At 47.1% G+C, this 19,515-nt stretch overlaps 6 protein-coding genes across 6 annotated transcripts; 4 read left to right on the top strand and 2 right to left on the bottom strand.

Moving 5' to 3' along the window:
* Positions 1-173: 173 nt before the first annotated feature.
* Positions 174-3,644, top strand: LY89DRAFT_727882 (LCM-domain-containing protein; the record flags this gene model as incomplete). The annotated part of the gene is made up of 7 exons (XM_018219204.1): positions 174-275; positions 328-545; positions 598-863; positions 958-1,050; positions 1,095-2,800; positions 2,851-3,141; positions 3,192-3,644. 7 exons carry the CDS (start codon positions 174-176, stop codon positions 3,642-3,644), a joined length of 3,129 nt encoding a protein of 1,042 aa, XP_018077459.1.
* Positions 3,645-4,074: 430 nt separating this feature from the next.
* On the top strand, positions 4,075-6,295 carry LY89DRAFT_167347 (MFS general substrate transporter). The gene is made up of 5 exons (XM_018205541.1): positions 4,075-4,566; positions 4,618-4,632; positions 4,685-4,919; positions 5,219-5,385; positions 5,434-6,295. The coding sequence occupies exons 1-5, from the start codon at positions 4,315-4,317 to the stop codon at positions 6,241-6,243; spliced, it is 1,479 nt and encodes a 492-aa protein (XP_018077458.1). The 5' UTR covers positions 4,075-4,314; the 3' UTR covers positions 6,244-6,295.
* A 517-nt stretch (positions 6,296-6,812) lies between these two features.
* LY89DRAFT_679911 (thiamine synthase) lies at positions 6,813-8,804 on the top strand. Its single transcript, XM_018213967.1, has 5 exons — positions 6,813-7,254; positions 7,322-7,425; positions 7,479-7,696; positions 7,791-8,046; positions 8,245-8,804. Exons 1-5 carry the CDS (start codon positions 7,220-7,222, stop codon positions 8,658-8,660), a joined length of 1,029 nt encoding a protein of 342 aa, XP_018077457.1. The 5' UTR covers positions 6,813-7,219; the 3' UTR covers positions 8,661-8,804.
* A 150-nt stretch (positions 8,805-8,954) lies between these two features.
* On the bottom strand, positions 8,955-14,140 carry LY89DRAFT_573930 (beta and beta-prime subunits of DNA dependent RNA-polymerase; the record flags this gene model as incomplete). The annotated part of the gene is made up of 2 exons (XM_018208709.1): positions 8,955-13,905; positions 13,959-14,140. 2 exons carry the CDS (start codon positions 14,138-14,140, stop codon positions 8,955-8,957), a joined length of 5,133 nt encoding a protein of 1,710 aa, XP_018077456.1.
* A 215-nt stretch (positions 14,141-14,355) lies between these two features.
* LY89DRAFT_635262 (PRP3-domain-containing protein) lies at positions 14,356-15,975 on the top strand. The gene has a single exon (XM_018211437.1). The coding sequence runs from the start codon at positions 14,393-14,395 to the stop codon at positions 15,911-15,913; it is 1,521 nt and encodes a 506-aa protein (XP_018077455.1). The 5' UTR covers positions 14,356-14,392; the 3' UTR covers positions 15,914-15,975.
* LY89DRAFT_703743 (DNA repair helicase) lies at positions 15,929-19,149 on the bottom strand. Its single transcript, XM_018217342.1, has 10 exons — positions 18,927-19,149; positions 18,837-18,877; positions 18,763-18,772; positions 18,680-18,699; positions 18,495-18,626; positions 18,192-18,445; positions 18,025-18,141; positions 17,649-17,979; positions 17,502-17,599; positions 15,929-17,450 (listed from the first exon to the last, which is right to left on the bottom strand). Exons 1-10 carry the CDS (start codon positions 18,941-18,943, stop codon positions 16,083-16,085), a joined length of 2,388 nt encoding a protein of 795 aa, XP_018077454.1. The 5' UTR covers positions 18,944-19,149; the 3' UTR covers positions 15,929-16,082.
* Positions 19,150-19,515: the final 366 nt, after the last annotated feature.

Below are 19,515 nucleotides of genomic sequence, written 5' to 3'. Positions count from 1 at the left end.
CTGAAAAGCCGGCTGGCTGAAATTAAGGTGTGGTCTGTGCTGCGCTAAAAAGATCGCTTGAGATCGCCCAAAAACTCGGATTCACCCTTCTCGCTAAGAGATAGGGATGCTCTTGAAACATTTTTTGCCTTTCATGATATCGGTATTATAAACATACAATCACCGAAGCCAATATGAAGAAGCCCAATAACACTACTCCTCCTGCGTCAGGAGCAAAGCCCACGAATCCTTCAACTAAATCAAAGTCTCAGGTTCAGGATGACTCCATTATGGGTGTCGGTTTCTCATCATTTTTTAGGTTGGGTTTCATGCTGACATCTGTGTCAGACAAACAATAGCAGCATCGTATCTAAACGGAGTGTTGAACGCTTATATTACCCTAATGAGCAATTCTTCCGCCACTTTGTCAAGAAATTCCAACGGCGGAGTCCTTTGATCAATCGTGGGTATTGGTTACGTATGAAGGCCATTGATCAAGTTGTGCGGCAATTTCTAGAGCTAGATACGGAGAAGCCGAAAGTTGTTATCAACTTGGGCTGTGGATAGTAGGTGTTCTTCAACGTGCATGCCTCGTATATGTATTAAACATCATCGCAGTGATCCTCTTCCTTGGCAGTGCCTCACCAGATACAAGTCTCATTGCCAGCGAACCAAGTTTGTTGACATAGACTATCGAGATCTCATGCTAAAGAAGAGAAATGTTGTCGAGAACGCTGAGGATCTGAAATCACTCTTGACCAATGTCAAAGTGTCTGAGGGAGACGTATTGCTTCAGAGCGACCAATACTTACAAATAGGATGTGATCTTCGCGACCTTGAGAGTTTAAATCGTGTCCTGCCAAGCGTGATCGACCTAGAAAGATGTAAGAATTTCCCTGGAACATCCACAACAGAGCAAATTTTGAGCCTTTCTCCTATGCATATTTTGAAGCAAGAAACGCTGCTAACGGATGTTAGCTCTGGTTTTGTTCACCGCGGAAGTCTCAATCACATACATGAATGTCGAAGCTGCCGATGCTTTAATATTTTGGGCTAGCAAACTACCACAAGGTCTGTCATTTCGTTAGTGAAGCGTAATGACTGACCAAAGTTAGCTCGATTTTGCCTCCTCGAGCAGCTTCTCCCAGATGGGAAAGACCATCCGTTCTCACAGACAATGATGGCGCATTTCAATAAGCTTGGAACACCGTTGAGAGCTGTTGAGAAGTATCCCACTACATCTGCTCAAAAATCAAGGTTTCACAGTCTTGGTTGGCCAAATGTCGCAGTCTGTAATCTTTGGAGATTATGGAGCTTACCCGATTTTGTCAGTTCGACAGATCGTGAGCATCTAAACGGAGTCGAGCCATTTGATGAATGGGAAGAGTTTTCATTATTCGGATGTCACTACTTCTTGCTTGTTGCTGACACAGAGCAATCATTTGCCAGGCCCTTGCTGGCGGAGACGGAGATCGGACGCAAGGTACCAAGTCCGGAGCCAAAGCTTAAATTAAATGTAACCTTCGAGGAGCACCCAAAACATCATGGTTGTCGACGTTTTGCGGCAGCGATGCCGCTTGCAAGTCATCAACGGACTGTGGATGATGTCGGTATATTTGGTGGCATGGGCCTAATGACTAGGCTGAACTCTTACGATGTGTACAGTTCAAGGTCGGCGGAGCATGTCCAACAAAAGAGTCTTGGCAGATCATTTGCAAGACCTGTAAGTCGGATGTGTCACACTCTCACAGATCTTGGAGACACTGGTGCAATCCTCGTTGGTGGTCGGACTTCCCCGGATGCTGGCCTAACTGATTGTTGGCTTTACCATAAGTGGCTGGACACATGGGAGCGAGTCGATGATCTTCCCCAGCCAATGTACCGCCATCAGGCTGTGAACTTAGGTGATGGCCGCGTCCTCGTATCCACGGGGAGGATCGATTCTCGTACCATCACGACAGACTATCTCATTTGGAGTCGGAGGGCTGGTTGGATAAAGTGTGCTTATGGTGAGGGCGATCTACCACTTCCGGCTTACGGAGTAACATTTGGCATCTGTTCCCCATTGGAAGACTTCCACTCCTCCACTTCTATGTTTGGCATTTTGGCTGGCGGAATGACCTCGGATTCTCGCATGCCGCAAACGTCATGGCGTTGGGACTTAAAGCTTCCTGATGGTCTCGCAGATCAGCAACCCATCATATCGTTCCAACGCCTCGAAGGTTTCGAGTCACATGCGGATGTTGCTCGCTTTGGCGCAAGTGTGGTCAGTCACCAAGGTCACACTTATGTCCTGGGAGGCATCATCAAGGATGAAATTCTGAGCTCATTTAAAGAGGTCTGTACCTTCCGACTTCATGACTGTGCGGGGTCATTTTCAGAGGTTCTGCTGAGTTCGCTTTCTGGCTCTCCTAGACCTCTGATGGTGGGTATAACGGCTGTAAGCATCGAGGAGACACTGTTACTTATTGGTGGCTCTGCTGTGTGCTTCTCTTTCGGTACTTTTTGGAACCAAGGATGCTTTAACCTGCGGTCTCAGTCCGAAATAGACAAGTCATACCCAGTCGCCATGCCGTGGAAGTATGTGCGCACAATGGAGGCCAATGCATTGGGTGAGAACCTGAGGGTTCCAACATCCGAAGCTGCACATAGTCAAAGTAGTCTCAAGTCTCTGCCAAGAATCCGCGTATCCTCGCCCGGAGACTTTGAGAAACTGGTATATTCTAGCTTGCCCATGATTCTGGAAGGCCTGGACATTGGTTCATGCACTACGAAGTGGACTGCAGAATATCTCAAGGACAAAATTGGCGTTGATCGCGAGGTGAACCCCTCCATCTTCATATATCAGGTCACACTAAGCTGACTTTCCAGATCATTGTGCATCAAGCTACTACAGAACACATGAACTTCACCACGAAGAATTTCGAGTACGTTCCCAGGAAATTTGGTGAATTTATTGACCAAATCGAGAGTGGAGAAAAGCTTTATCTCCGTTCTCTCTCGTCAGAAAAGCCGTCAGAAAAGGCAGCAGACATTAGTCAGGATTTTCCAACCATTGCAGAGGATTTTGGCTTGCCTCCTGAGCTGCAGATGGTGTTGGCCAACGCTCACAGTTCGCCGCTGCGCATATCAGGACCAGTCAATATGTGGCTACATTACGACGTAAGCTCTGCGTCTATATCTCGATACATACTTTACTAACAATCACTAAGGTAATGGCAAACGTACTCTGCCAAATTCGTGGATCGAAACGGCTGCTCCTTTTCCCACCTACCGATTTCAAGCATTTTAGGTTTGAGCCGGGAGCATCAAGCTCACCTGTTAATGTGTTTGACAAACTCAAGGATGGTCATATTCCAGGAGTTCATCCGCACGAGGCTTTGCTGCAACCAGGAGATGTTCTCTTCCTACCGCCATTGTGGCTGCACACCGCTTCTCCCACTTCAGGATGGAGCATTTCAGCAAATGTCTTCTTTCGAAATCTTTCGTCAGGTTATGCTGCTGGGAAAGATGTTTATGGAAACAGGGACCTACAAGCATATGAAAAGGGAAGACAGGATATTGCGAAAATTGCAACATCGTTTGGCAAGTTGCCAACTGATATTAGAGACTTCTACCTGCAACGGCTGGTCGATGAATTCAAACAGAAAGCCGGAGGATGTTGATCCCTCAGAACTCTTTGATCGTTTGTTGCATGTCGCACGGAGAGCCGGCGCGGTATCAAAATTTGTCAATAGATGATGAGGAGGATGATATTGCAGCGGCTTTGGCATCGACCAGACTTCCATCGAATCACCTGTCGATTTAGTCGATTTAGGGGCTTCGGATAACTCATGTGGCATAAGGGTAAACATCCTTCTTGAAGTCTTCTAGTAGTAATATCAGCTTTGACGGGTCAGATATACCTCTGTGTGACACAAATTCGATGCCATTCACAAGCATTGGCACGGACTTTTAGAAGGAGTTCTTGATGGCCTCGAACTGCAGGCGGAATACGGACCGTGAAGCCGCTCTCCTTCACCGCGTGCTAGAGGCACGGGTAAACATCGGGTCATCATCAATTCTTTCTCCCGCGATGCCCCAGACTACGACCAATATGGCAAACCCCGCTGGATCTCAATTCAACAGTGGGGTGTCTTAGTATTTCTCATGATGAAACAGACCAATGAAGCCGCTCAATTATTCGGAGAAATGCAACAAAGCGCTAAGCAATGTTTTGCGGAGAAGAAAAAGAAAAGCCACTTCAACTTGAACTCTATCTACGGCACATCAAATACAAGCCTTGTCCAACCATAACTTTAAATCATATGTCTCCGGCAGCACTGTACTTGGATAATGACTACTTCAACTCCGCCAAATCAACTAGAATATCAAGACGAAATCAGTAATGAAAGTCAGTTACCTTCGGTCGAATATGAGCCGAAGCAAATTTTCGAAGATTCGAAAGAACAAATCGAAAGTCCTATTGAAGACGGTGATGGTGAAGATGAATTGGGAAGATGGAACAAGCCAAGGATAAACGTTTACCGATATCTGGCTGCGCTTTACAGCTTCATTGTCATGGGAATGAACGATGCCGCATACGGAGTGGGTTATTTCTCTGCAAAAAGATACATTAATCACTGACATTTGTAAAAGGCACTCATCCCATACGTGAGTATAAATTCTCAAGTACTAAAGATAATTCTGTTGACAAAATTCACAGCTTGAACCCTACTATAATGTCAATTACACCGTCATTTCTCTAGTCTTTCTTGCGCCTTTCATTGGCTACACAGCTGCAGCATTGCTTAACGACAAGATACACATGCACTTTGGTCAACTGGGTGTGGCGACGATAGCTCCAACATGCAAGGTCATTGCTTATGTTGTTACTTGCGTTCATCCACCCTACCCGGTTCTTCCCATCATATTCATGCTATCAGGATTTGGTAACGGACGTAGGTGAATTCTTTCATATTTGCTCTAACTATATCATGAGAATCTTCAAAATCACCCTCTAGCGTGTTCTCCATTCAAGTGAATCTCACAAGTGGGAGGAATCTTAGAATGAAGCTTAGCTGGAGGATTTGATGACAAGCATTCCTCCCAATACCAAACCGAAGCACACTTCAAGTATAACGCAGCTACTAGGATTTTCGTGCTGGGAGTTCTGGAGAATTAATCTTTTACAACACTCCAATGCATTATGCTCTGCCCTACTTGCAAACACGGATCTGCTAACCTCACCCCAATCTAGTCGAGGACGGTGGCTGGAACGCATGGATAGGCAACATGGAATCAGCGAACGAGTTACTAGGCTTTCTGCATGGCTTCTATGGTCTTGGTGCAACGATCAGTCCTCTGATTGCAACTGCCATGGTAACGAAAGGCAATCTACAATGGTTCGAGTTCTACTATCTAATGGTAAGCCATCACTTTCATTCTCGCAGACGAAAATCTGACTCAGAACAGGTTGGTCTCGCAACTCTCGAATTGATTCTCTGCGCGACCTTTTTCCGCAAAGCCACAGGGGCTGCCCACCGTGCCGCAAATCCTCTGAATAATGGGTCAAGCAGCCATGCTCGAACAAGAGAAGCACTTAGGAACCCAATAACTTGGGTCTGCGCTTTCTTCCTCCTTTTCTATGTTGGTGTCGAAGTTTCACTGGGTGGCTGGCTGGTAACATTCATGTTGAAAATCCGACATGGACAACAATTTGCTTCTGGCCTCGTCGTGACAGGATTCTGGCTCGGCCTCACACTTGGACGTATTACACTCGGGTTTGTGACGGGAAAGATTGGCGAGAAGCTTGCGATTGCTGCATACTTACTTATCTGCATGGCCTTGGAGCTGTGTTTCTGGCTCGTCCCTAATTTTGTGGCAAGCGCAGTCTTTGCAGGCTGGCTTGGCTTTTTCTTGGGACCTCTGTTTCCAGCTGCTATTGTCGTTGCCACCAAAATACTTCCAAGAAGGTTGCATGTTAGCGCTATTGGTTTCGCGGCTGCCGTTGGAGGTGGAGGAGCTGCAGTTTTACCGTTCGCGGTGGGGGCCATTGCTCAAGCGAAAGGAGTTCAGGTGTTGCAGCCAATTGTGTTGGCCTTGCTGGCTATCATTTTGGCATTGTGGTGTTTATTGCCCGGGGGCTTCAAGAAAGGAGCTCTGGAGGAGAGTTCGAGGGAAAGGGATGTGGCAAGAGAGAATGGTACTTTGGAAGCTGGCCGGATGAACAGGACTATTGGTAGATTACGGAAAAAGCTTGGACTCGTGCCAAAACGGTCATAGGAGACTTGGGAATCCTGTGCCAGGAGCACGATATGGAATCAACAGTATGCGCAAATACATGCGTAGAAAATCAACAGATGATTAGCTACTTTTACTACAGGGATTAGATCCACATTAGTACGACTTCTTTTGGATCTTTCAAGGTTCTATGGTTTACCACATAAACTTTGTTGAATATTCTAGCCTTCACATCAGACAAGATGATTCAATTATTTCCATAAATCTACCTACCCCGATGTCTATCAGATCACCTGATTTCACTGCATCCCTCCGTATCGGAGTTCGAAGGAGGGGTAAATCCAGTTGCCCCACCATTAGCTGTCCAGGAGAGTTCGTCTCATGCACTAACAACAAGCAGCTGCACCTGAGCTCAATAAGCATAACGACATGCTCCATCACGATCTCATAATTGGTAGAAAAACAGCTCAACAATTCAACAGCCCATCATTTTCGAAGTCTCTTACATTGATCCGGAAAATTTGACCCCCACTAAAGAGAGGGGTAGCTTTACCGAAAAATCCGGTGCCAAAGCTCTACGTTCAAAAGACTGTTCCTTCCTCCCTGTTGTTAAGATTTCAACTGCCCTCCATCACTCAGAACAATCTCGAAAATCATTTACTACAACCAACAGCTGCAAGCAGTATGTTTACGCAGAAATCAACGAGCGTTGCGTCTTCCGCAATGAAGTGTCATGAGATCAGGTAACGTGCACAAAAGCATGGCGGGTGTTCTGTTTCCTTTTGCACTGCATTCCAATCTCTCTCATCTATCTGCATCAATTCAATTGATCAGATGGCATATGCGAGGACTTGGGGTGAGGTGTAGAAGGATTCGGATCTGAGAATATACCGTTCAAAACTTGATCTAGATAATTCTAGCGAAAGGACATGCTTTCCCCTATTCCCCTATGCATGATCTCCTAACCTCTATTCTAGCGGTATTATCTTAAGAGCAAGAGCAAGATCAAGAAAGCAAGATGTCGACTGATAAGATTACTTTCTTGATGAACTGGTAAGCTACAGTGAAGCAGGACGATAAGTGGTCTGGATATAACAGAAGCTGATACGGAAGTTCGAAGGCATGCAACGCCCTACCATGCACCCGTTTACCTGGCCCAGAAAATGGGCTTCTTCGCCGATGAAGGCATCAAAGTTGCTCTTCTTGAACCTAACGACCCGTCCGGTACCTCTCCTGACTTCACAGACAATCTGTCTCATCCTAACCTCATTCTATAGACGTGACCGAAATCATCGGCAGCGGAAAGGTCGATCTTGGATTTAAGGCAATGATCCATACATTGGCAGCCAAAGCTCGTGGCTTTCCGGTGACTTCCATTGGGTCTCTGCTCGATGAACCGTTCACTGGTGTGGTGTATCTGAAGGGGAGTGGAGTTACCACCGACTTCAAGAGCTTGAAGGAGAAGCGTATTGGCTATGTTGGAGAGTTTGGGAAGGTATGTCCTTTTCACACCTTCTGCTTCCTGTGCAGTTTTCTTGAATGGAAATAGAGCAAACAAGATGCATAATGGCTAACGAAACAAACCACAGATTCAAATCGATGAGTTGACCAAATACTACGGCATGGTTCCCAGTGACTACCAAGCCATCCGCTGTGGTATGAATGTCTCCCAAGCCATTATCGAAGGCACTATCGATGCAGGCATTGGACTCGAGAATGTCCAGATGGTTGAACTTGAGGAATGGCTTGCGGGCCAAGGACGCCCCAGAGATGACGTGCAGATGCTGAGGATCGATGAGTTGGCGGAGTTGGGATGCTGCTGCTTCTGCTCCATCCTTTACATTGGTACGTGGTTGATTCATTCTATTTATTCCCGAGACGAACATTCTCAAGGCCATAAGTTCGGATATTCGTTCCGCACATTGATACTTCGTGAATGCCGAGATGCTTGATGAGAAATGCAGATGGAAATGCGCTGCCCTTCTGAGATATCCTGGGAAGACTGGTAGATTAGATACAGTAGGCTAACGAGTTGACACATAGCAAACGACAAATTCCTAGCTGAGAACCCGGACAAGATCCGCAAATTCCTCACTGCCGTCAAACGAGCAACAGACTACGTCCTGGCTTCCCCCACCGAAGCATACAAAACCTACATCACCATCAAGCCCGAAATGGCTTCTGTGGTCAACACCAAGATCTTCGAACGATCCTACGCATATTTCTCTAAAGACTTGAAGAATGTGCAACGAGACTGGGAGAAGGTGACTAAGTATGGCAAGAGATTAGGTGTTTTGCAGGAGGACTTTAGCCCTAACTATACTAACAAGTTTTTGGGTTGGGAGCTTGAGGGAGAGAGTGCCGACCCGACTGGGGATCAAAAAAGGATGGTTAAGTTGCAGCAGGAGGTTGCGAACAAGGGAGGTTTTCAGAGGTTAGATGTTAAGATTGCTGCTTAGGTGGCTTCTTTCACTGGTAATCTTGACGGGAAGAAGGAAAGACGTTGAATTGGCTTGCATTTAGCTATCACACTCATTTGCCCAATAATGAAAATTGCTTGTGCTGCCACTGGAAATAGTGGCAGCACAGCTCCAACTCTTATCTGTACTTGAACTGGGTGACCGTACATTTTAATTCATAAGTTGTCGCTCGACATGGACTTTTTACTACGTACCAAAACGCCAAAGCAAAATGCCAGCCATGCCTTAACGCCAAAGGGAAACCTGACGATTATCTCTGATGGCAATTCTAAATTACACCTCTTCATCACCCTTCCTGGTAGGAACTTGCGTCAGCACATCGAAAGCGCCCGTCCCAACCTTGCTCATCCTGCCAATGACGATTCTCGAACTCGGATTAGACAAATCGTCCCAATCGCCATCGGTGACAGCATCCGCCAAGAAGCCCACCGTTGTCTCGAAACTCATCTTCATGAACGGACTCACACTTCCCCTCATTCCATTTCTGTTGAATGGGCTGAAGCCTCCACCTCTAGTCATGTGGTCTGCGATCAGGTTCAAATGTCGATTATCGACACTGATACCGTGACCACCGAAGACACCTGACAACTCTTGTACGATGGCACCGCGACATGCTTCAACGCCGTAATTGGTGAGCATGGCTGCAATGTCGTTCGTATAGATGGTGTTCGGGTTGATGAACGAAGCATAAGCCTGCATTGCTGTGAGATTCACTCCTTCTGTGTGGACGACAGGAGCGTTAATCGTCTTTCCATTCGAATCTTTAACCTCTGCGTCAGGTACGAAGATGCAGCCTCCAATATTTGGGATTTGCTGGATCAAACTCTGTCGTAAAGCGTCCTCGACAATGGTGAGCATGAGGACCTTGGGTACTTCGGCATCGTACTCCACTGTGATGTCGCACCACTCCCCATTTTCTTCATCGAAACGGAAGCGAACAATGTCATTGCACGACTTCATGACCCGAGTTTCTCGTTCTTCTACAGCAGCGGAAACGACTTGGCTGTGCGCGTGGCTCTTGCGGACTTGGTCTTCTTCGTCATCACTGGTTGGTTCTCGAGGCGAACCACCGATGCCTTCATCTTCCATATCCTCATCGTCCTCTTCAGGCTCTGCCTCCTTTTGCATCTGAGCCTGAACTCTATCATCGTCCTCGTCGTTTGCGGCATAGCTGACAGCTTCGGCACGGTTTGCCCTCTGCTTGTCGTTCGTCGCATCATCATCTCCATCATCATCGTCGTCATCCTCATTGACTTCTCGTTCTACTGAAGCTCCGGCCTCTTCAATAGTGCCAACAGACTTACCAATCTCAGGCACAGCAGCAGTATTCGCAGCGGACTTCAAGCCTTTCTCAGTCTTCTTCTTTCCGAGTGCTTTGCGTGTGAATTGTTGGAGCTTCGGAGCGAACTTCTTCTCCAATGTTGTGAGCACATCTGAAATGCTGATCGCATAGGTCTCGGTGTATTCCTTTGAAGGAAAGAGCTTGACATGGATCTCGTAAATCTTAGCTTGAGAATAGGCTGTGCCTTTGCCAATGCGTTCTTGTACCGTCGCTTCGTCCAGGACTTCAGCCAGGGAGAGAATACTGATGCCCTTAGCAAAACGTTTCCCATCCTCTTCGGTGAGCTCTGGGTTGAGTCGTAACGTCATGGTTGGTGTGGAAATATGATTACTTGCCGTCATGACAATTTCTCTAAGGCGAGGAATACCAAGAGTGACGTTCTTCGCAGAATGTCCTGCCAAATGGAAAGTGTTCAGCGTCATCTGTGTCGATGGTTCGCCAACTGATTGACCCGCAACGATACCCACAGCCTCACCGGGCTCGACGACAGACTTCAGATACTTTGCCATCAAAACAGGTTCAAGAGCCTTGCGAACACCCACGCCCCTGGGATGCTCCTTGTCCTTGACAAGACCATCAGGATTACTTTTCAAGTAGTCCGTCAAAGCCTCGAAAAACTTCTCTGAGGTCGCATATCCATATTTGCCAGGGTTGAAGTCTGCAAGAACAGGGTCAGGGCCATTGTTGTCATTGGCCTTGGCATGCTTCACTGCTTTCTTCATTCGTTTGACAATAACGTCTTTCTCATCGAAGATGGTGGCATATCTCGGATCGCCATAGTTCAACTGGGCCAGCTCTGATGTGATGTTCTCCAATAAGAACTTAAAGTCCTGTAAATGCTTCTGTTTCGTCGAGTCTAGGCCATCCTCACCGTAGAGAAATTGTACCATAGATCCGTCAGAATCCCGGACAGATGTATCGTATTCAACTTTGAGACCCTCCATTCCTTTAATAAGACATCGTTGAAGATATCCAGAACGAGAGGTTTTGACAGCGGTATCGATTAGACCTTCTCTACCGGCCATTGCGTGGAAGTAGTACTCTTGAGGTCTGATACCTGTCAAGAAACGATTGACAACATACCCTCCAGCACGGATATGTGTCTCGAATGGCCTGAAGCATGGAAGGGACTTGCCGCTAACCATGACTGGCACCCGGCGACCTTCCAGAACTTGTTGACCTAGGTTACAAGAGATAAGATTGGCGTTGACAGCGCTACCTTTGGCTCCAGATACAGTCATGTTCTGCATCTGGTTCTTCGGAAACTGCTTTACTAGGCCACCAGGAAGACACGCCATGGTAATATCTGACGACAAGTAACCTGATTGTTTGTTCATCATAGTGTCTAGTCCAGCTTGCTTGGTATCGTCTCTCAGGACATCTTCCAATCTGCTTAAAAGCTCGGGGTCCGTGTCACTAGGGTTTTGATCGCTCAAAGTAACGTATTTAGATGCGACTTCAAGACCAAGTTTCTCTGCGCGTGCAAGTTTCTCTCGGCGCATCTCTTCTCCTTCCGGTGTCAGACGCAGATCGTCCATCCCGCAAGTGAATGCTCTCATATGTAAGAACTTTGTCAGAAGACGGCCCAGTATACTTAGAACTTTTCCTGCAGCTGTGGGGCCATAAACTTCGTGTATGGAGTGAACGAAACCACCTCCTGACGGCCCAATCTGCGACTTGTCGAGGATGCCAGTGACGAACTCTCCGCCCTTGAAATGAACTATGCCTTCCTCTGACTTGTCTCCCCATCTATTGGATGGGGTTTGTGACTTGCTGGTGAGTGTAAGAGGCGCACAATCGACTGGAGTGATATTCTTGAGAATTGTTGTAATGACCTGTTTTCCGGTCCACCTTGCAACAGGCTTCAGGATAGCTGGTGGGACGGTTTCTATTCGCTCTCCAACAATGTGACCATTCTCAGGACGCAGACAATTGTAGATGAGTTGCTGGTAGGCCGCGCGATCGAAAAAGGTATCTCGATTACACATCCAGACGGACACAGAGATATGATCTTGAATTAGACCACGCAAAGGCTTTCCGGCTGTAGCGCTGAGATATTGGTGGTCGGTGTCTGCAATCTGAAGAGCTTCTGCTCTGGCCGGTTCAGTTTGAGGGAAATGCATGTTCATTTCGTCTCCGTCGAAATCAGCGTTATAGGTATTACAATTTGCGTAGTGCATGCGAATTGTCTTCTCTCCTGGTAGAACTCTTGCTCGGTGACCCATAATGGAAGGCTTGTGCAATGTTGGTTGACGATTCATTAGGACCACATCTCCATTTGTCAAATGTCGATGGACCTTCTTGTTTCTGGCACCACTGGCACTGCTATTAGAGGAGGCAAGCAATTGGTTTGCCAATGCTAGGCGTTCATCCTGGGTCTTTGTCCTCAAACTGATAACCTGTCCATTCTCATTCTCGATAGCTGCAGCACCTGGCCACTTGTCTGGACCATTAATCACAGCTTGTTGCATATCCTTGAAGTTATGGCTGGTCACTGGCTCTGGGAATGTCAACTTTTTCGCAAAGACAGGAGGTACGCCGATTTCGTTCGTCTCGATATTCGGGTCTGGAGAGATGACGGAACGAGCAGCAAAATTGACTCGCTTTCCCATCATGTTTTTTCGAAACAGACCCTCTTTTTTCTCAAGTTTTTGCTTGATACCATCCTCGTTCTTCTTCCCTGCTGCTCCCTGGATCGGATTTCGGTCACGATCGATGAGCGAGTTGACATAATCCTGAAGTTGGCACCATGATTCGTGAAGATCGTAAATGTCTCTCTTTCGCATACCAGGGTTGTCGACAACTCTGTCTGGATTCGATATATCGTTGTATATATGTGCCATAGTTTCACAGCCCTTCAATATCGCTTTGTACAGAGAGTTCTGCTGTGCTTCAGATATCTCACCATCTCCAGTCCGGGCCTCAGGACGGTACTTGTTAGGGGGGACCAGGAGAGTCTGTAAGAAGAACATGTCGGGGCTCACTTTTGTCGCCTTCTTTGTTGTCGAACGAGAATTGTAAACCAGAGAAAGAATTTCCTGCTCCTTCTCAAAAAGCAGCGTCAGACTGGCCTTAACTTCCATGGGACTGATATATCGCTGTGCCAAAGGTGCCACTTTTGGTTTTGAAGTGGTGGTCGCAGAGGCTTCACCCATGACAACGTCTCCGTTCACATCCAGAGTTTGCCCCTCTCCTTCGTCGTCCTCCTCGTTTGAATCCAGGTCTATGTCCGCAATTCCTTCGTCGAAGTCTGCATAGCCATTTCCCTTCTTTCCCGAGCTCAGGATTTCGACCGCATTGATTGCTCGGAAATCTCCTTGAGCCATCTTATGCTTGTCCTTGACACTGAGAGCCTTTTCGAAGATTTTGACGTAGCGATCTTTGCGAAAAGTAGGCGATATCCCATTGCAGTTTCCACAGGCTTTGCTAGCTGTGATAGCCTTTAAGAAAGCCTTGACTACTGTCCGCCGTGCTTCTGCGACTCCTTCATTCTTTTCTCGTTTCCATTCCCATGCTGTAGCTTTCGCCGCCTTGATCGACTTCTTTACAAAAGCGTTCCGCCGCCTTATAATAACATCCATGGCAGATTCTTCGCCGTCATCACTATCTTCACCAGATGCGGCGTCTTCCTTCTTCTCAATGATCTCGATGTTGTCAATCTCTTCGGCTGCTCCAAGAAGACCATGCTGTACTAATCTAAGTTTGCACATGTATCGATTGACCTCTTTCCTCGACATCTTCAAGTGGTGACAGTATGCGCATTTTGATCGTAATAATCGCAGAAGCTGGTCCATAAACGTGGGGTGGTAAACGGGAGCTGGAAGGTCGATATGGCCGACATGACCTGGACATCCTATCCCGTTGAGATTGCATGTTGTACAGCTATTGATCGTATTAGCAAACTGCTTTCCTCGAATCCATACCATGCAACTGACAAGTGATCGCCCCATGCGCCCAGAGCTGGGTCATAAAGTCCTCCTGGAACGGGATGAAGTAGAGTATCAAACGTCTGAGGGTTTTCTATTCTCTTTACTGAAAGCTTTTTGATTTCTGCTGGACTGAGAAACCCAAAGTCTACGCTGCCAATGGCAGACGGTACTGGTTGCGAGATGTTCATATTGGTCGATTTTCCCCAAGGTCAAAGCAGACAAGTTGCTATGCCAGGACCAAAGACCTTCATGAACGATTATTCACGCCCCGCGGATTGAAGCTTCAAAAAATTATTTTTTCGATAAGATCCTTGTTATCTAACTGGTTCGTCGAGTGACGCTAGCGGCCGCAGAGCGCGGACAACCCTAAAATCCAGCCCAAATCAACAATTCTCGGCCTTCAGACATCTCCGCAACCAACCGATTAACAAGCTATCGTGATGGACCGAGGAAAGTCCCCAATACTGGCTCCTCGCCATGACGATTCGAGCCGTGTTGGAAAACCACAATCTGCCGCAGAGAAGCTTGCGTCGCTGAAAGCCAGAGTCGCAGCAGCTGTTGGCAGTAGCAAAGCGAAGACTGGAATCAACATTACTCCTCATCCCGCGACAGTTTCTGCTAGAGGAGGCCTGAATGTTGATCTACACCCTGCGTTACAAGATCTTGGACAATACAAGCTTTCGAAGACCATTGCGCCCAAGTTTGCGACTAGCATTGGAAATGCTCGACCACAACCAGAAAAGCCTCTGCCTAAGACCAAGAAGCAACTTGATCTATCAGGGCCGTCGGCGGAGGAGACGAGGGCTAATCCATACTTTGACAACAGTTTGGGTGGGCAGACGGCTACCCTGAAGAACAGACATTCGAGACAACTTGTTTTCAATCAGAAGGGCAAATATATCCAGCAGGCAAATGCTCTCCGAAGACAGGCAGCCCTTGAGGCTATGAAAAAGCGTATTGCAGAGTCTTCACGGAAAATCGGCATAGACGAGGACCTGGATACGGAGAAAAACTATATTGTGGAAGCTCCTCCAGAGATAGAATGGTGGGACGAAGGCTTGGTAGATGGCAAGAGCTACGATGTTATCGGCAACGAGAAGATGTTAAAAATCGACTCTGTGGACTCTATTATCACCGAATATATCCAACATCCCGTCCTTCTCGAACCGCCCCAAGAAAAGAATATGCCAGCTCCCAAACCCATGTTCCTCACATCGAAAGAGCAAGCCAAGTTACGACGTCAAAGAAGAATGGCAGATCTAAAGGAACAACAAGCTAAGATCCGTCTTGGTCTGGAACCTGCCCCTCCTCCAAAAGTCAAGAAGGGCAATCTCATGCGAGTCCTGGGCGAAGAAGCAGTGAAGGACCCAACGGCCGTCGAAGCAAGAGTGAACCGGGAAATCGAGGCACGACACCAAGCTCACGTTGAGATGAACGAAGACCGAAAGCTTACCAAGGAACAACGACACGAGAAACTCGCTGCGAATCAGGAAAAGGATGCTGCGAAGGGTATACATGTAATGGTTTTCAAAATCAATAATCTGGCGAACGGTAGCCATAGATTCAAGATTGCCAAGAATGCGGAGCAGATGGCCCTCACGGGAATATGTATCATGCATCCGAGATTCAACTTAGTGATTGTAGAGGGTGGAGAGCATAGTATTCGCCAGTACAAGAAACTGATGATGAATCGAATTGACTGGACTGAGAACTCGCCAACCAGGATTAAGGAGGGAACGAAAGCGGAGGCATTGCAAGACTGGTTGAAAGCAGAAGATGAAAAGGGGGAGTTGAAAGATATGACGCTTAACAAATGCGTGCTTGTCTTTGAGGGAGAGCAGAAGAGCAGAGCCTTTAGGAAGTGGGGAAGTAAGGTCTGTGAGACTGATAGTGCAGCGAGAGATGCTTTGACCAGGGCGAAGATGGAGAACTTCTGGGCTTTGGCGAAGAGTATGACTTGAGGTCCTATGAATATTATGTAGTGTACATCATGAAGAAGAGATAATGAAGCATGATTCATGATACATTCCAATTTTGGTATGTTGGACTTAGTCTTACAATCTGTAGGTAACGCTTCTGCTGTTTATCCTCTCCCCTGTTCAGATCATGCTCTGCAAGGTCTGTTTTCCTCTAAGCATCAATCTCCATCATAGCCGCCTCGTCATCCTCATCAATCCCAAAATCATCCGGGTCAACCTGCATCCCATCCCCAATCTGCTCCTTCCCCTCCGGATTCTCCTGCGCTTCTCTCAACGCCCTAATAATCTCCTCATCCGCCTTCTCCTTATGTGCTTCCAAATCCTTCAAACTCCACGTACTAATCCCCTCCTGATCACTCGCCTTAAACGGCTGAGCCATGCCCCTCAAAAATTTCTTCGCAGTCCCCACCGCCATATCCGTACTCAGATTAACCTCGCTCTCCAAAATAGCTTGATTGATCCATTTCGGCAGCTGATTCCTCTTCTTCAAAAATCGTCGGTCGGCTAGCACCATTATCCCGTAATCATCTTTGCCTCGCAGCACGCGGCCTAGACATTGAGCTGCGTGTCGCATAGCATCGAAGGACAGGAAATCATTCTCGCGGATCCGATACGTCTCCCTCAAAAACTCGAGACGGGCTTTCAGGATACGAGATTCGGTATACTGGAACGGGACGCCGATACAAAGCACGGTTCTGCCGTACTGGTGGTCGAAATCGATACCCTCGGATACCTTCCCTCTTGCGACGCAGAGTAGGATGGCGCCGCGGCCGTTGCAGCAGGCTGTCCGGTAGGTTTCCAGCGCGAGGGAAGTTTCTTGGGCGTCGGGCGTTTCGACGAGGATTAGTTTGTATTTCCATACTTCGTCTAGGATGCCCATGCCTTGCCACATGCTAATGATACTTTCCATGTACAGGTAGGAGGGGAAGAACACGACCATGCCGTCGGGTGTTACTTTTGATAACTCGGTGAGGAGGTGTCCGTAATTTCGCACGACGGACGGTTCGTTGCGGACTTGGAAGCCGGAGGAGATGTGTACTTGGTCTGAGCCGCGAGTTACGATCATGGGTAAGAAGGATCGTCGAGCGAGGGTCATGGGGTAGGATTCTTGGACCACGGTGGTGAAGTTCAGCATCTTGGGGTACATTTCTAAAGGAGAAATGGTTCCTGAGGTGATAATGACGGAGCTGAAGCGATCAAAGACGGGTTTGATGGCGATAGCTGCATCGAGACACGTGAAGTGGAGAACTGGATTGGGTACTTCAGCTGTGTCAGATTCGTAGGGTTCTAAGATGAGAAGGAATCCTTTTTCATAAGTAGCGACGAGGGTGGCGAAAGTAGCTACCTCCTGAAGAGGTTGATAATCTTCGACATTAGTTAATTCGAGGGTTCGGACGAGTGAGGTAAGTCTTTCAGCACAGAATCGTAGAGGCTTCTTCTCTATGAAAGTGTATTCTTTGAGATGTGCTAAGAAGGAAGGAGGGGTTTCTGAGATGACTTGTCGGACCTTCATTCGAGTCTATCGAATAGTAAGTGCTGGTTCATAGCATGAGTATAGATGGAAGCATGCCTTGAGGTACTCGATAAATCTTTTCAAGAATGCAACGAAATGCTCTGCTCTCCTAATATTTCCAGGAACAGCTTCCTTCAATAGATCATCGGGGAGAGCTATTAAACGTCAATAATCAACCAATTCAGCGAATGGTAAGAGACTAACCAGGATTCGACATAAAGGCATCTTCCTCCCTTGCCTCATCCTGGTCCCTAAGCCCTTCCACCAACTTCGCATACTCATTTTGCAATTTTTCCGAATCACTCTCCTTCATCTCCGAAATCTTCGTCTCAAGATTCTGCGCTCCTCTCGTAGCTCTCCTTAGAGAATCTTCCGTGATATCAGTGCTTAGCGATTCAATACATACGTTGTCGATGTTGTGTGCTTCGTCAAAAACGACTATGCAGTCTTTAGAGAGCTCTTTTGAGACTCTTTCCGCGATTTTAGGGTCGAGGAGATAATGGTAGGAATAGATGATTACGTTGCAAAAGGACATCTAGGATTGTTAGTCTTTGAAACGGTTTGGGAGATTGAGATATACCATCCGTCGAGCAGTGAAGTAGGGACATTGTTTATGCTGTTCTCCATACTTCATGATACCATCGAAAGTCCAGACTCCCGTAGGAATCAAATTGTGGGGTTCCAGTAAGTCAAGGTTCTGTCACTATTCGTAAATACGCTCTCCATGTAGGAGCCACGAAAGCTTACATCATGATAAATGCAAACCTGCACATCCTCTCCTCTATCTTTCTTCTCTTTCACGAAGCCGGCGGTTAGAGATCTACACCTAGCATCCACCACCGTACCGCTCTTCTCCCTCTTCACACTCGGATGCAGACACAGATTCTTTCTTGAGGTCAATCCCATACCCCGGAAATCCTCTACATAGCCTAATTCATCTGACCGATATTTCATAAGCGCTTTCAGTTCCGCTAGAGCCTTTTCGATCTCGGACATTGTACCTAAGTACTGTTAGGTGGCAAAGAAGGGACAATGAGGAGAGCGACTCACGTGAGCAATAGATCAATTTCCTCTTTTCAGGATAGTACATCTGGTACGCCACGATCAACGACAGAAGACTGATGGTCTTCCCCGTCCCCGAAGGCATTTCAAGCACCGAGTGTCCGCCTGCATCGAGCGTCTCTGTACGAAAAGGTGAGCACGTGCTTGCGTCTTGAAGGGAGGGGAGATCTTACTTTTGAGATCGCACATGTAGCTTCATTATCATTTCCATCAGCATCTACTTCAATTTCAAAGAAGACTCTTAAAGCTGACTTACGCATATTGTTCTATAAACCATCATTACTCAGTCTCGAGACATATTTGAGGAGGCGGAACTCGATTTGAACTTACCAGGATAAATCCTAGGATACGGAAACAGCACTGGTAAATCACTGTTTAAATCGTTACTAACAGCTCATCAAGGAGCATAGAGCCACGAACTCGATGTTGAACTTCATCTTGAATGACCGTTGCGCACTTTTCGTGCGGTATCGACCGTTTCGAAAAAGTTGTGGTTCTTTCGAGGATCGAGTTCGCTTTATCTGCGAGCTGCCTGGCGAGAGGCGAGAAGCGCAAGGCTGCAACTACCGTCTAAGCAGCGGGAAGACGCAAAGGTTCGAGTCACAAATTTGAGGGCAGCGTGTCTACTCGCGTTTCGAATGAGATCATTGACATGGGCTTTGTAGATGATTGCATGAGGTTACTATTAGTCCTTTTGAAATTAGAAAGGTAGATCGCGCCATCACGTGATCGCTGGTCTCTTCGAAGCATGTCCGACGTCAGGTGGTGTATCTCTACGAGGAAAAGCCGTGGACCAATGTCAATCAATGGAAATGAAGTCACATAGAGCATCAGCAGAATGCACCTGAACAAGGATCTTTCCTATTCCCTCAGGACTTTAGAATTGGTCCTGTCCGTCCTAGATAATATACGTAAACCCCATCCTGAATTCCAACCAAATCCAATCCAATCCAATCCTAAATGATACTTCCTGGCATCAAACTACAATTTTCGGCGCTTCGGAGGAATC

The sequence above is a fragment of the Mollisia scopiformis genome (assembly GCF_001500285.1).
Source record: "Mollisia scopiformis unplaced genomic scaffold LY89scaffold_2, whole genome shotgun sequence".
In the NCBI taxonomy this organism is placed as follows: domain Eukaryota; kingdom Fungi; phylum Ascomycota; class Leotiomycetes; order Helotiales; family Mollisiaceae; genus Mollisia; species Mollisia scopiformis.
The sequence above is the reverse complement of the archived record's forward strand: the minus strand, read 5'-3'. Positions and strand labels throughout refer to the sequence as shown.